Source organism: Podarcis pityusensis (genome assembly GCF_964106645.2).
Source record: "Podarcis pityusensis genome assembly, chromosome: 15".
NCBI lineage: Eukaryota > Metazoa > Chordata > Lepidosauria > Squamata > Lacertidae > Podarcis > Podarcis pityusensis.
In genome coordinates, this window is record NC_138040.1 from 11,957,102 (window position 1) to 11,970,014 (window position 12,913).

Genomic DNA, 12,913 nt, shown 5'->3' on the forward strand with positions numbered 1-12,913 from the left:
TCGGGAGACTTCCAGCGGAGTTCAGGCTTCTAAGCTCAGTTCTCTGTCTAGTTGGGGCAAACATTATTGCTCGCCTAGAGAGACTGGATATTTTCAGTAGGAGGGCCTGAAGACATGCACATCACCAAAGAAGAGAGACAGGGAGAAATGCATTACACACACACACCCCTAAAAAAATTAGATGACAAAGGATGCTGTTCTATAGGCATGGAATTTGCACGAGTTGGTTTAAATAAATAGATGCACATTAAAACAAATTTGGACGCGGGTGGCGCTGTGGGTTAAACCACAGAGCCTAGGACTTGCCGATCAGAAAGTCGGTGGTTCGAATCCCTGCGATGGGGTGAGCTCCCGTTGCTCGGTCCCTGCTCCTGCCAACCTAGCAGTTCAAAAGCACGTGAAAGTGCAAGTAGATAAATAGGTACCGCTTTGGCGGGAAGGTAAACAGCGTTTCCGTGCGCTGCTCTGGTTCGCCAGAAGCGGCTTAGTCATGCTGGCCACATGACCCGGAAGCTGTACGCCGGCTCCGTTGGCCAATAAAGCGAGATGAGCGCCGCAACCCCAGAGTCGGCCACGACTGGACTTAATGATCAGGGGTCCCTTTACCTTTACCTTTTAAAACAAATTGCCTATTGAATTGTGAATAGCCTTCCAAGGATTTAGGGGTATTTTAAACCGAAAAGCAGCCTCGAAGGCTGGATTCAGGTGAAGAAAAGCAACGTGGAAGGAAATGCTTCATCCGTTACTTTCTTGCCATTGCAAACTTTTGCATCTTTCCCCATATACATAGAACGGCCATAAGGAGAATGGAATTATTATTATTATTATTATTATTATTAATTTTCCAAGTGGAGCAGGGGAGAGCGGTGGGAGTTTAATTGCAAAAAAAGGGGGGCGGTGGGGAAAGGGTCAAGAGTACCATCTCTCAATGCTGCTTCTCAATTCAAACTGGCAGGTTTCAGAGGTCCCATCTCCCCCCCCCCCCATCTCAGGTGGCATCCCTAACAAGTGGCTATTCAACCTCTGCTTAAAAACCTCTGAGGTCCACCACCTTCCAAGGGAGTCCGTCCCACTGTCTAACAGCTCTTACTGATGTTTAGTTGGAATCTCCTTTCCTGTAACTTGAAGTCATTAGTTTGTGTCCTATCCTCAGGAGCAGGAGAAAACAAGCTTTCACCATCTTCCACGTGACAGCCCTTAAGATATTTGAAGATGGCTAGCCTATCTCCTCTACGTCTCCTCTTTTCCAGGCTAAACATACTCAGCTCCCTCAACTGTTCCTCATAAGGCTTTGCTTCCAGACCCTTAATCATCTTGGTCTGCCCTCCATATAAATGGAATAAACAAATGATTTGTCTACCCGGAGGAATCCGCTGAGAAGGCTAGATCTGTGCCTTTAAACAGAGCACCATGTGCCATTTTCCCATCTAAGCCCAGCTGCCAGTTCTGATTACACAGAGCATTTCTTGAAAGAGAAACACTTTCCAGTAATCTCGCTAACCGTCACACCTTTTCTGGCATATACAGGTCACTTTTAGGTAGCAGTTCAGTCTGCCAAGGTCTTTCTCATTCATGCAGTGGGATAGATAGCTGTCATTACCACCTTCCTCCTTTTGAGAGCCTAACTAGATGTTTCAGGAGATGCGTGGTAGCTGCCAGCATCTACTGAAAGAAGACTAACAAATGTGTATTTATTACTTGCTCCACGAGCTAATCGCGGAGAAAAGACCTAGATGACCTTAAGCACACACACAAGGGTTACAGAAATACCCATTTGCAGGTAGCTGTGGGCGGCCCAGCTTGGACAGAACAGAGAGAAGGACCCAAATTATCTCATCAGTTGCTTTGATGTCTTCCTTTCCCTGAATCCAAGTTCCATCACTGGAGCAGTTATTGGCAAGACTCCTGGGGATTTTAGGAGGGGGTCCAATTGAGTGGCAGCAGGGTATGTTCACAGTCAGAGAGCTGAATTCATACCCTTCCTCTCTTTATCCTCGCCCACTCTGCTGCCTGCTCCGCACCACCTTTGGGCAGGGACCTCCCCTCTTGTTCCTACACCATAGCATGCCAAGAATCTGAATGTTGTACAGAGGATGGCATCAATGGTACGGTCACCTCCGAGGCAGAGATGAGAAGAGCCCATCATTTTGGGGGAGGGGGAGGAAACAACCCCCACCTCATCTGCAGAGCTGAAGGCAAGTGGATTTGTGCAGTTAATTAATTGCCAATTGATGTTTACATAGCGGCAGGGATAATATCGACAAAAATATTTATGAATTGCAGCGCGAAGACCACTCCATGCAAAGAGCAATAGATTTCAAGAACAAATATAAATATGGATTAAACAGCTCATGATTGGGTTAAAAACATTGGATTAACCTCAGGCACCTCAAGCTTTACCCAGAGATAAAAGATTGACAGCACTCCTGAAAGATGTTCTGTTCTAGTTTAGCAGATCACCTGAGAGGGAGGAGGAATAGCAACTGAGCACCTCACCAGACACCTTTGCTGTCTGTCTGGGCTTATAGAATTGTAGGGTCATAGAATCATAGAATCATAGAGTTGGAAGAGACCACAAGGGCCATCGAGTCCAACCCCCTGCCAAGCAGGAAACACCATCAGAGCACTCCTGACATATGGTTGTCAAGCCTCTGCTTAAAGACCTCCAAAGAAGGAGACTCCACCACACTCCTTGGCAGCAAATTCCACTGTCAAACAGCTCTTACTGTCAGGAAGTTCTTCCTAATGTTGAGGTGGAATCTTCTTTCTTGTAGTTTGGATCCATTGTTCCGTGTCCGCTTCTCTGGAGCAGCAGAAAACAACCTTTCTCCCTCCTCTTTGTGACATCCTTTTATATATTTGAACATGGCTATCATATCACCCCTTAACCTCCTCTTCTCCAGGCTAAACATGCCCAGCTCCCTTAGCCATTCCTCATAAGGCATCGTTTCCAGGCCTTTGGCCATTTTGGTTGCCCTCCTCTGGACACGTTCCAGTTTGTCAGTGTCCTTCTTGAACTGTGGTGCCCAGAACTGGACACAGTACTCCAGGTGAGGTCTGACCAGAGCAGAATACAGTGGCACTATTACTTCCCTTGATCTAGATGCTATACTCCTATTGATGCAGCCCAGAATTGCATTGGCTTTTTTAGCTGCCACGTCACACTGTTGGCTCATGTCAAGTTTGTGGTCAACCAAGACTCCTAGATCCTTTTCACATGTACTGCTCTCAAGCCAGGTGTCACCCATCTTGTATTTGTGCCTCTAATCCAACTCTCTGTGGTGCAGGAATCTCAGCTAAAGCATCCATGACAGGTGGCCATCCAAGATCTGTCTAAAAACTTCCAAGGAAGGAGAGTCCACCACCTCTCATGGGAGTTCATTCCACTGCTGAACAGCTCTTAGTGTCAGAAAGTTTTCCTGAATGTTTAGTCAGAATCTCCTTTCTGGTAACTTGGGATCCATTGGTCCTAGCTTCCAGAGGAGGAGAAAACAAGCTTGCTCCGTCTTCTGTGTGACAGCCTTTTAGATACATGAAGATGCCTATCATATCTCATCTCAATCTCCTCTTTTACAGGCTAAACATACCCAGCTCCCTCAACTGTTCCTCCTAAGGCTTAGTTTCCAGACCCTTGATCATCTTGGCCTCCCTCCTCTGCACATGTTCCAGCTTGTCTTTATCCTTCTTAAATTGTGGTACCCAGAACTGGATACAGTACTCCAGATGTGTCCTCACCAATTCAGAATAGAGCATTACGTGGCGCTGTGGTCTAAACCACTGAGCCTCTTGAGCTTGCCAATCAGAAGGTCGGCGGTTCGAATCCCCACGACAGGGTGAGCTCCTGTTGCTCGGTCCCAGCTCCTGCCAACCTAGCAGTTCGAAAGCACCCCCCCAAAAAAGTGCAAGTAGATAAATAGGTACCGCTCCAGCGGGAAGGTAATGGCATTTCCATGCGCTCCAGCTTTCACCACAGTGTTCTGTTGCACCAGAAGCGGCTTAGTCATGCTGGCCACATGACCCGGAAAAACTGTCTGCGGACAAACGCCGGCTCCCTCGGCCTGTAAAGCGAGAGGAGCACAGCAACCCCAGAGTCGTCCGCGACAGGACTTAACTGTCAGGGGTCCTTTACCTTTACCTTTACCTGTTACGTCACTTGATCTGGACATTAGACTTCTGTTGATGCAGCCTAGAATAGCATTAGCTTTTTTTGCTGCTGCATCACATTGTTGACTCATATTAAGCTTGTGGCCCACTAAGACCCCAATATCTTTTTCACATGTATTACTGGCAAGCCAGGTGTCCCCCATCTTATATTGGTGCAGCTGGTCATTCCTGCCTGTTAAGTATCATTGTTTAATTGATGCTGGAATTGGAATGGTTATGTGTATTGCTGAAAGGTTTAACATTGGAATACTGCCTAAGTGTAGAACCCCATGGACCAGAGCATGCCAGGCCCTCCTGTCTTCCACTGCCTCCCGCAGTTTGGTCAAACTCATGCTGGTAGCTTCGAGAACACTGTCCAACCATCTCGTCCCCTGTCGTCCCCTTCTCCTTGTGCTCTCCATCTTTCCCAACATCAGGATCTTTTCCAGGGAGTCTTCCCTTCTCATGAGGTGGCCAAAGTATTGGAGCCTCAGCTTCAGGATCTGTCCTTCCAGTGAGCACTCAGGGCTGATTTCCTTAAGAATGGAGAGGTTTGATCTTCTTGCAGTCCACGGGACTCTCAAGAGTCTCCTCCAGCACCATAATTCAAAAGTATCAATTCTTTGGCGATCAGCCTTCTTTATGGTCCAGCTCTCACTTCCATACGTCACTAATGACTCCATGATTCTTGATCCCAGCTTTGTCCCCATTCTCCTCCTCTCTGCTGAGTTCTACAAGGACAACACTGCGACTCAGGAGAAGGAAGCTGACAGGCAGTGCCACTCCCTGGGCTACGTACGAAGGCAGGCAGGTGGGAGCTGGCTGGAGGCAGACTGTAGTTGGTGGGACAGTGTCCTGTTTAATGGACCAATCTCCACTATCTACAGGGTATCAGTTTGGGGAGAATTCTCTTGACATCTCCCCACCCTGCTCTAAGAAGCATGGATGGGAGATATGTTTTTTTAAAGCACAGAACCTGAAGCATGCAAGGAATTAGCCAAGTGGCAGGATGAAATACGACCTGGGCTTCATTCCTATAGATAGCCTGGCACACAAGGGGCAGAACGTGTGCGTAAGGGTTTGGTAATTGCCTTGGAAGATGGCATTCTGCCAAGCTCACTTCGCTCGTTCGTCTCCAGGCATTCTGAGGGCCGCACTGCATAGCTGGGGAATGGAATCCCGATTGGTGCCGGGAGGCCGATCTATACTAAGGTGCTGCAAACGCAGGCAAATGGAGAGTGGTCCACAGGGCATTTTGCTTATTTGGTAGGTGTTCCCGGCCCAATTGCTGGTGGCACATTAATACTCGGGAGGGGGACGGATTGCAAAATGTTAATTAAAAGCAAACAAACCTCAGGGGGTTGCACCAAATTACTTGGGGCGGGGAAGATGCAGCTGGAAAGGCTGCCAGGAACAACAAACGAGGGATGAGTAAAGTCAATCTGTTGCCAGCTGAAATATACTCGGAGTCGAGAGTGGATTTCATGCTCTTTATTCAGCTCATAGCGGTGAGGGGGAATGGAAGCTCCCCCAGAATGTCTGCTTTATATACGTTATTTACACAATGGGCCCCACGTGATTGGCTAATTCCGGGATTCTCCTGTAGGCCAATCAGGTCGCGGGTTCACTTCCACCTGGAGCTTGATTGGGTGGCTCCTGCGGACCAATCAGACTGCTGCATTCTGAATCCTATTGTTCTAGGACCAATCAGACTGCTGCATTCTGGATCCTATTGTTCTAGGACCAATCAGACTGCTGCATTCTGAATCCTATTGTTCTAGGACCAATCAGACTGCTGCATTCTGAATCCTATTGTTCTAGGGCCAATCAGACTGCTGCATTTTGGATCCTATTCAACTCAGTACATAACACCAGCCCAAACCAATTTCACATGTACTTCACTCCTAAGTCCATCCCATTTTTGGCATCAGCATATTTAAATAGTATCTCTCAACACATGATTTTTAAAAACATATACCGGTATGTCAGTATAACAATGTCTGGAGGGCCACAGCTTCCCCTTTCAGAAGGATGGTTTTGGTTCTGGGTAGGGAGTTCCAGTTTCAGAATTTAGGAGCCACCACTGAAAAGGCTCTCCTACAAGGTACCCGGAGAAATGCTTTCTCTCAAGATATTAGGTGATGGGGAGTCTCAGGAAAAGGGTATGCTTCTAATTTAAGGAACAACTGCTTCCTGGTTTCCTGGAGAGCCAGTGTGGTGTGGTGGTTAAGAGCGATAGACTCGTAATCTGGTGAACCGGGTTCGCTTCCCCGCTCCTCCACATGCAGCTGCTGGGTGACCTTGGGCTAGTCACACTTCTCTGAAGTCTCTCAGCCTCACTCACCTCAGAGTGTTTGTTGTGGGGAAGGAAGGGAAAGGAGAATGTTAGCCGCTTTGAGACTCCTTCGGGTAGTGATAAAGCGGGATATCAAATCCAAACTCTTCTCTTCTTCTTCTACTGATCAAAAAGCCTTTTAGCTGATTAATCTGACTGACTAAATGAGAGCCTCCCAATAACCCAAAGGAAGGGAACCCATATGGGAAAGATGCCAGAGCATCTGCCTTGCAAGCAGGAGGTTCCCAGGTTCAAATCCCGGCCTCTCCAGGTAGGACTGAGAAAGATTTCCTGCCTGAAACCCTAGTCAGTGTAGACAGTACAGAGCCAGATGGACCAAAGGTCTGAGCTGGGATGAGGCAGCTTCCTGCACTCCTATGTAAAAGGTATAGGGACCCCTGACCATTAGGTCCAGTCACGGACGACTCTGGGGTTGCGGCGCTCATCTCGCTTTATTGGCCGAGGGAGCCGGTCATGTGACCAGCATGACTAAGCCACTTCTGGAGAACCAGAGCAGCACACGGAAACACCGTTTACCTTCCCGCCGGAGCGGTACCTATTGATCTACTTGCACTTTTGACATGCTTTCGAACTGCTAGGTTGGCAGGAGCAGGGACCAAGCAACGGGAGCTCACTCCGTCACAGGGATTCGAACCACCGACCTTCTGATCGGCAAGTCCTAGGCTCTGTGGTTTAACCCACAGCGCCCCCCGCGTCCCTCTGTACTATGTAGAGCATGTTTATCCTGGGATGGGCGCCATATTGCTAAATGTGACTCTCTTGAACGCGGCTGGTTCAGGGGAGCTGCCTCGCCCCTTCCAGAAAGGAGCCGCTTCATTCGGCAGACACTGTCTGCAAGCATTTAAGGGCCGTGGCTGAGCTATTTGGGAAGAAGGAATGGCAAGATAATTGAAATCTTCACCTGTTCTGGCGCAGCTATTAAGCGACCCCGCAGGGAGCTCCTTTAATTAGCCGTGCCGCAGTACCTAATTCAGTGGAGACCCTCAACGAGCTTCTTAATCAGGTCTCCACAAACAACGCAGAGGAACGGCACTCTTCTGGGAAAGCTCCTGCCCGACTTTATCCTTTGCAGGCACAGAAGGCAACGGGCTTTTGACCCAAATGCGGTTGCAAGCTCAGCTGTTTCCCACTGCTGTCCCGGTGGCCCTTCTCTGCCTCGGCCCAGCGAGAGGCACAGCAAGACGGGGACATGTTGTGAGTACAAGAGTTGCCTCGGCCCAGTATACCTGAAGGAGTGTCTCCATCCCCATCGTTCAGCCCGAACACTGAGGACCAGCTCCAAGGGACTTCTGGCGGTTCCCTCACTGCGAGAAGTGAGGTTGCAGGGAACCAGGCAGAGGGCCTTCTTGGTAGTGGCTCCCACCCTGTGGAATGCCCTCCCATCATATGTCAAGGAAATAAACAACTATCTGTCTTTTAAAAGACCTCTGAAGGGAGCCCTGTTTAGGGAAGTTTTTAACGTTTAATGTTTTATCGTGTTTTTAATATTCTGTTGGGAGGCGCCCAGAGTGGCTGGGGAGGCCTGGTCAGATGGGCAGGATATAAGTAATAAATTGTTGTTGTTGTTGTTGCAGGAGGGTGGACAGCTCTTCTGAGGAAAGGTGGGATATAAACGCAATGTTACCTTATTCGGATCTGACCCAGCTAGTTCCTTACAGAATTAGAGTAGAGAAAAGGCAGAAGAAAAGTACCATATTTATATGTTAATCCACGGCAACTTTTCCGCTCTTGTTAATCTAGGATCCAAAAAATGGGCAGGGGAATAAGAATAAGAATAATACTCACTTTAGTTGGGCTAGCTGCCTGGCAGTTTAAACCAGATGTGGGGAACTTTTGGCCCTTTAGGGCACATTTAAAGCACATCTCCTCCCAGCTTGCAAAGGATCCCTGGGAACTGTAGTTCATTCAGGGTGCTGGGAATTGTACTTCTGTGAGAGGTAAACAGTTCCCAGATTTGGAGGAGACAACTGTGTTAAATTATTGGTGTGTCTGCAGCTGCAGATTAATTTCCAGGCACCTTGCACGCACCTTGCTGTAATTTACCAACACCAAAAAAGAGAGAGGAGAATACAGTTTGGAGGGGGAAGAAGACAGCCAGGCCCGTTTGCAGATATCTCATGAAACAGCTGCCCCTCTGCACTTTTGTGTCACAGCTTAGTGCAACACGCACCAATTTGGAGGATTTCCTCTTGACCGACTGATCTCCTGTCAGCCTTCCAAACAGGAGGATTGTACTGTACCTGTATCTGCCAGGGTCACTCTAGGTCAGGGGCAGCGATTTGGGCAGAGACAAGCAAGCAGATTAAAGGCAAAAATGAGGTGGGTGGGTGGGCTGAGGATCCCATTGTGCTCAGCTAAAAAGAGCTCTCAGGAGGAGGTGCTGCCGGATATCTAAAGCTGCGTCCCTTCCTTATGTTGTGCGTAAGTGCAATGCAGAAGGTAACATGGGGAAACAGCCAGTCTTCTTTCACAAAGAGGGTCTTCGTGGGACAACCGCTTCACTCCTGAGCCCTAGGATTCAGGACAGGATGAACCAATGGTCTTACTCAGTGTAAGGCAGCTTCCTTATTCCTAAAGAACAAGGTGGGTTCCTACGAGGCAAGACACAGAGATAACAGCAAGTCCCTTTATTGAACTACAGTCATATCTCATGTTACGTTTGCTTCATATTACGTTTCTTCAGGTAGCATCCTGTAGCGACCTGGAAGTACCAGAAAGGGCTACTTCTGGGTTTCGTCGCTCGCACATGCGCAGTATGCGCAGTAAATTGCACTTCACGCATGCGCACAAGCGCCAAATTGCAACGCGCACCTGCACAGATTCGGTGCTTCAGGTTGCGGGCTTTTCACGCTGTGAACGGGCCTCCGGAATGTGCGTTTGCTTCACGTTGCATTTTTTCTGGTTATGAACGCGACAAACCCAGAAGTGTTTACTTCTGGGTTCGCTGCTTCGTGCATGCGCAGGAGCAATCTATCGCGTCATGCGCAGAAGCGGCGCTCTACTTATGGACTTTTTGGGGTGTGAACGGCACCCCAGAATGGATCGCGTCTGTAAGTAGAGGTGCCACTGTAGATCAGGCATAGGCAAACTCGGCCCTCCAGACGTTTTGGGACTACAACTCCCATCATCCCTAGCTAACAGGACCAGTGGTCAGGGATGATGGGAATTGTAGTCCCAAAAACATCTGGAGGGCCGAGTTTGCCTATGCCTGGAATAGATTCATGAAATTAACATGGAAAACTGTGTTAAATTAGGGGAACTTGCTTGAAAAAATGTTTAGATCAGTTAGAACTGCATGCAGGAACGTATTGAGAGAAATGCAAACTGTCATGCTGGAAAAAATTCACGGGGACTTTTTAAAATAATAATAATAAAAAAAACAATGCAGAAATGTGAGGAACTGGACTTAAGGGTGAAAAAACAAGAAACCAAAACTGACACAATTCATCCCTAGTCCATACAAGATAGGACCAGAGCACACAGAAGAGTTTTTGCCAAAGGAGCAGTGAGGAAAGGTCATAGTTTTGTCACGTTGTAAATGCAGCCAAGACGCAGTGTCAAATTTGGGCAGCGATGGAACGTGAGGAGTCCAAGGGAAAACCAACAAGTTGGACTGAGGATTCGTCTAGCTTGGCACTTTCTATGCTTCTCAAGTTAAGGATTAATTCTCCTGGAAGTGATCAGAAGGGATCCTTACTGTTCTTTGCTAACGGACGTGAACCTCTCCAAGGTGTTGGGCAAATGGCTGTCCCAGGCTTTGTACCCAAGCTCTGTTCAACTCACCCTGGAAACTTCTCTGTGCAATGCATGCGCTTGGCTCCTGAAACACAACCCACCCCCACCCCCAAGAAGGAGCTGCCATATACCAAGTAAATTTAGACGGGAGGCTGGCACGTCTTACTTCCACTGGTTATGTTTTCTGGAGGAAGTTGTCACTTGAACAGCTCAGCTATGTTCCTGGCTCCCGGAGCCACCAGATTCCTTGGCAGCTTCGGAGACGGTGATGGCGGGTGGCCATGTGATTTGCAGCCCACTTTGAATGTCACGCTCCAAAGTCAGTCCCAAAAGCTCCCCCGCCCCTCACCAGATGGAGGTTGTGTTGATAACCGTTCATGACTCTCCTTCCCTGATGAGAGCGTGTTTGCGAAGGGCAGGAGGCAGCTCTATGGCACAGGAAGCTCCCCTTGGACTTCTCCTTCATGCCGGACGTAACTCTCGTTTCCTGTGCCTGCAAAACCCAAAGATCCCGTGTTAGGAAAGACATCACTTTGAGAAAGGTCTACACTGCTGTTTCTTAAAACAGGGGTGGAGGAAGGGGGGTGCGGTGGGTGCTGTCTGCCCCGGGTGTCACCACTGAGGGGGGTGACAAAATGCCAGGCGGCACTCACCGTGGGCCTGCAACGCACCCGAACCACGCATCTCTCCTGGGAGTGACACGGCTTGGGCACCTGCAGGCCCAAACAGTCTGCCTACCTCCCCCCCAGCTGTAGGGTGGCTGAGTGGGAGGAGGCGGGCAGACTGCGGAGGCCCCACAGTGAGCCCCCCCCCATGGGCAGCTCGCCTCGCCCCTGGGCAGCCGCCCCAGTGCCCTCGCAGCTTCCTCCGCCGCCGTGGATGGGGCACCTTCAACCCCAGAGCTGCTGCTGGACCACAATCCCCCATCCTCCTCCCTGGCCACTGGCAATCCTGACTGGGGCTTGAAAACCCTCCAAGTGTCCCTATTTTCCAGGGACAGTCCTGGATTTACAGAAGCCCAGTTTCTGATTTGATCCTGTATACCTGAAGGAGCGTCTCCACCCCCATCATTCAGCCCGGACACTGAGATCCAGCGTCGAGGGCCTTCTGGCAGTTCCCTCATTGCGAGAAGTGAGGTTACAGGGAACCAGACAGAGGGCCTTCTTGGTAGTGGCACCCACCCTGTGGAACAAACCTCCCTTCAGATATGAAGGAAATAAGCAGCTATCCTATCTTTAAAAGACATCTGAAGGCAGTCCTGTTTAGGGAAGTTTTTAATATTTAATGCTGTATTGTTTTTAACACTCGATTGGGAGCCGCCCAGAGTGGCTGGGGAAACTCAGCCAGATGGGCGGGGTATAAGTACCGTATTTTTTGCACCATAACACTCACTTTTTTCCTCGTAGAAAGTAAGGCGCAATGTCTGTGCGTGTTATGGAGGGAATGCCTACGGGTGGCATGCCTACGGATTTTCCTCCTCTAAAAACTACGTGCGTGTTATGGTCGGGTGCGTGTTATAGAGCGAAAAATACGGTAATAAACTATTATTATTCTTGCTATTGTTACTATTATTATCACAGAATGTCCTGCTTTTCCTTAGGACGCCCCTATTTTCATCAGATAAATGTTGGAAGGTATGGAGTTATGTGACCCCCAAGCCAAGGAGTTAAGTAACTATACAACTTTTAGAATATATCTGAAGGCAGCCCTGTATTAGGGAAGCTTTTTTAAAAAATGTTTTAAGTTGGAAGCCGCCCAGAGTGGCTGGGGCAACCCTGTCATATGGGTGAGGTATAAATAATAAAATTAGTATTATGGAATAGGATGTCCCTATTATCATCAGAGAACGGTTGGCGGTTATGGGCTTATGGGCTTCAGCATCTTGCAGGGCTCCAGGTTCCTCATTCTTGCTTTAAAACCCATTCCTTTGGGAGCTTTCCTGAAAAGGCTGCTTTAGCTCCTTTCCTGAAATGCTTTCGATATATTCCGAACACACTTTTCAGCGGGAGTTTTAGAGAGGAGAATGTCCTCCTGGGGATTCCCGAAACTGCTTGATAAGGAGAGCGCCAAAAGCTGGTGGGTTTCGTTCACGCTGCGGTTGTCAAATTAGCATCTCCTGGCGAGAAAGCTAATATTATCTCCTGTTACTTCTGCTGCAAAGGGGCTGTTCTGCTCATATCTTCTAGGAAAATGTAAGGAGACCCCTGCTGGATCAGGCCAGTGGCCCACCTAGTCCAGCATCCTATCCCCTCAGTGGCCAACCATATATGGCCGTGGGAAGCCAACGATCAGGATTCGAACACAAGAGCCCTCCCCCCTTCTGCTTTTTCCAACAACTGGTATACAGAAGCATACTGCCTTGGAGGCCACGACGCTAACTGCTAGGGGCCAAGCCCAACTGGGGTTCCCCAATATATTTGGGAGGGGGCTGAGGCCCCCCAATGTCAAAAAAATCAGGGGGAGGAGGAGGCCAATTGCGAAGCCGAGCGCTGAGTGGCAGGTGGAAGTGGCAGGAGGAGGAGCCTGCAGCCATTGAAGCTGTGCCACTGCGGCAGCATAGCTGTCAACTTACAGATTTGAAAATAAGGGACCAGCAGCCTCGAAAATAAGGGATCAGCAGCCAAAATAAGGGATTTTCAGAGCACAGGTATGTTCAACTTCTGAGCCCCTCCGAGCCAA

The 12,913-nt window shown here is 48.9% G+C and overlaps 1 protein-coding gene across 3 annotated transcripts in view; it reads right to left on the reverse strand.

Moving 5' to 3' along the window:
• Positions 1-9,111: 9,111 nt before the first annotated feature.
• SPNS3 (SPNS lysolipid transporter 3, sphingosine-1-phosphate (putative)) overlaps positions 9,112-12,913 on the reverse strand; it is a 33,056-nt gene continuing 29,254 nt past the window's right edge. For all 3 annotated transcript variants that reach the window (XM_080983052.1, XM_080983050.1, XM_080983051.1), the window contains one exon: positions 9,112-10,727. In XM_080983052.1, the coding sequence (XP_080839178.1) occupies positions 10,663-10,727 (65 nt within the window). In that variant the 3' untranslated portion in view covers positions 9,112-10,662. The remainder of the gene's footprint in view (positions 10,728-12,913) is intronic.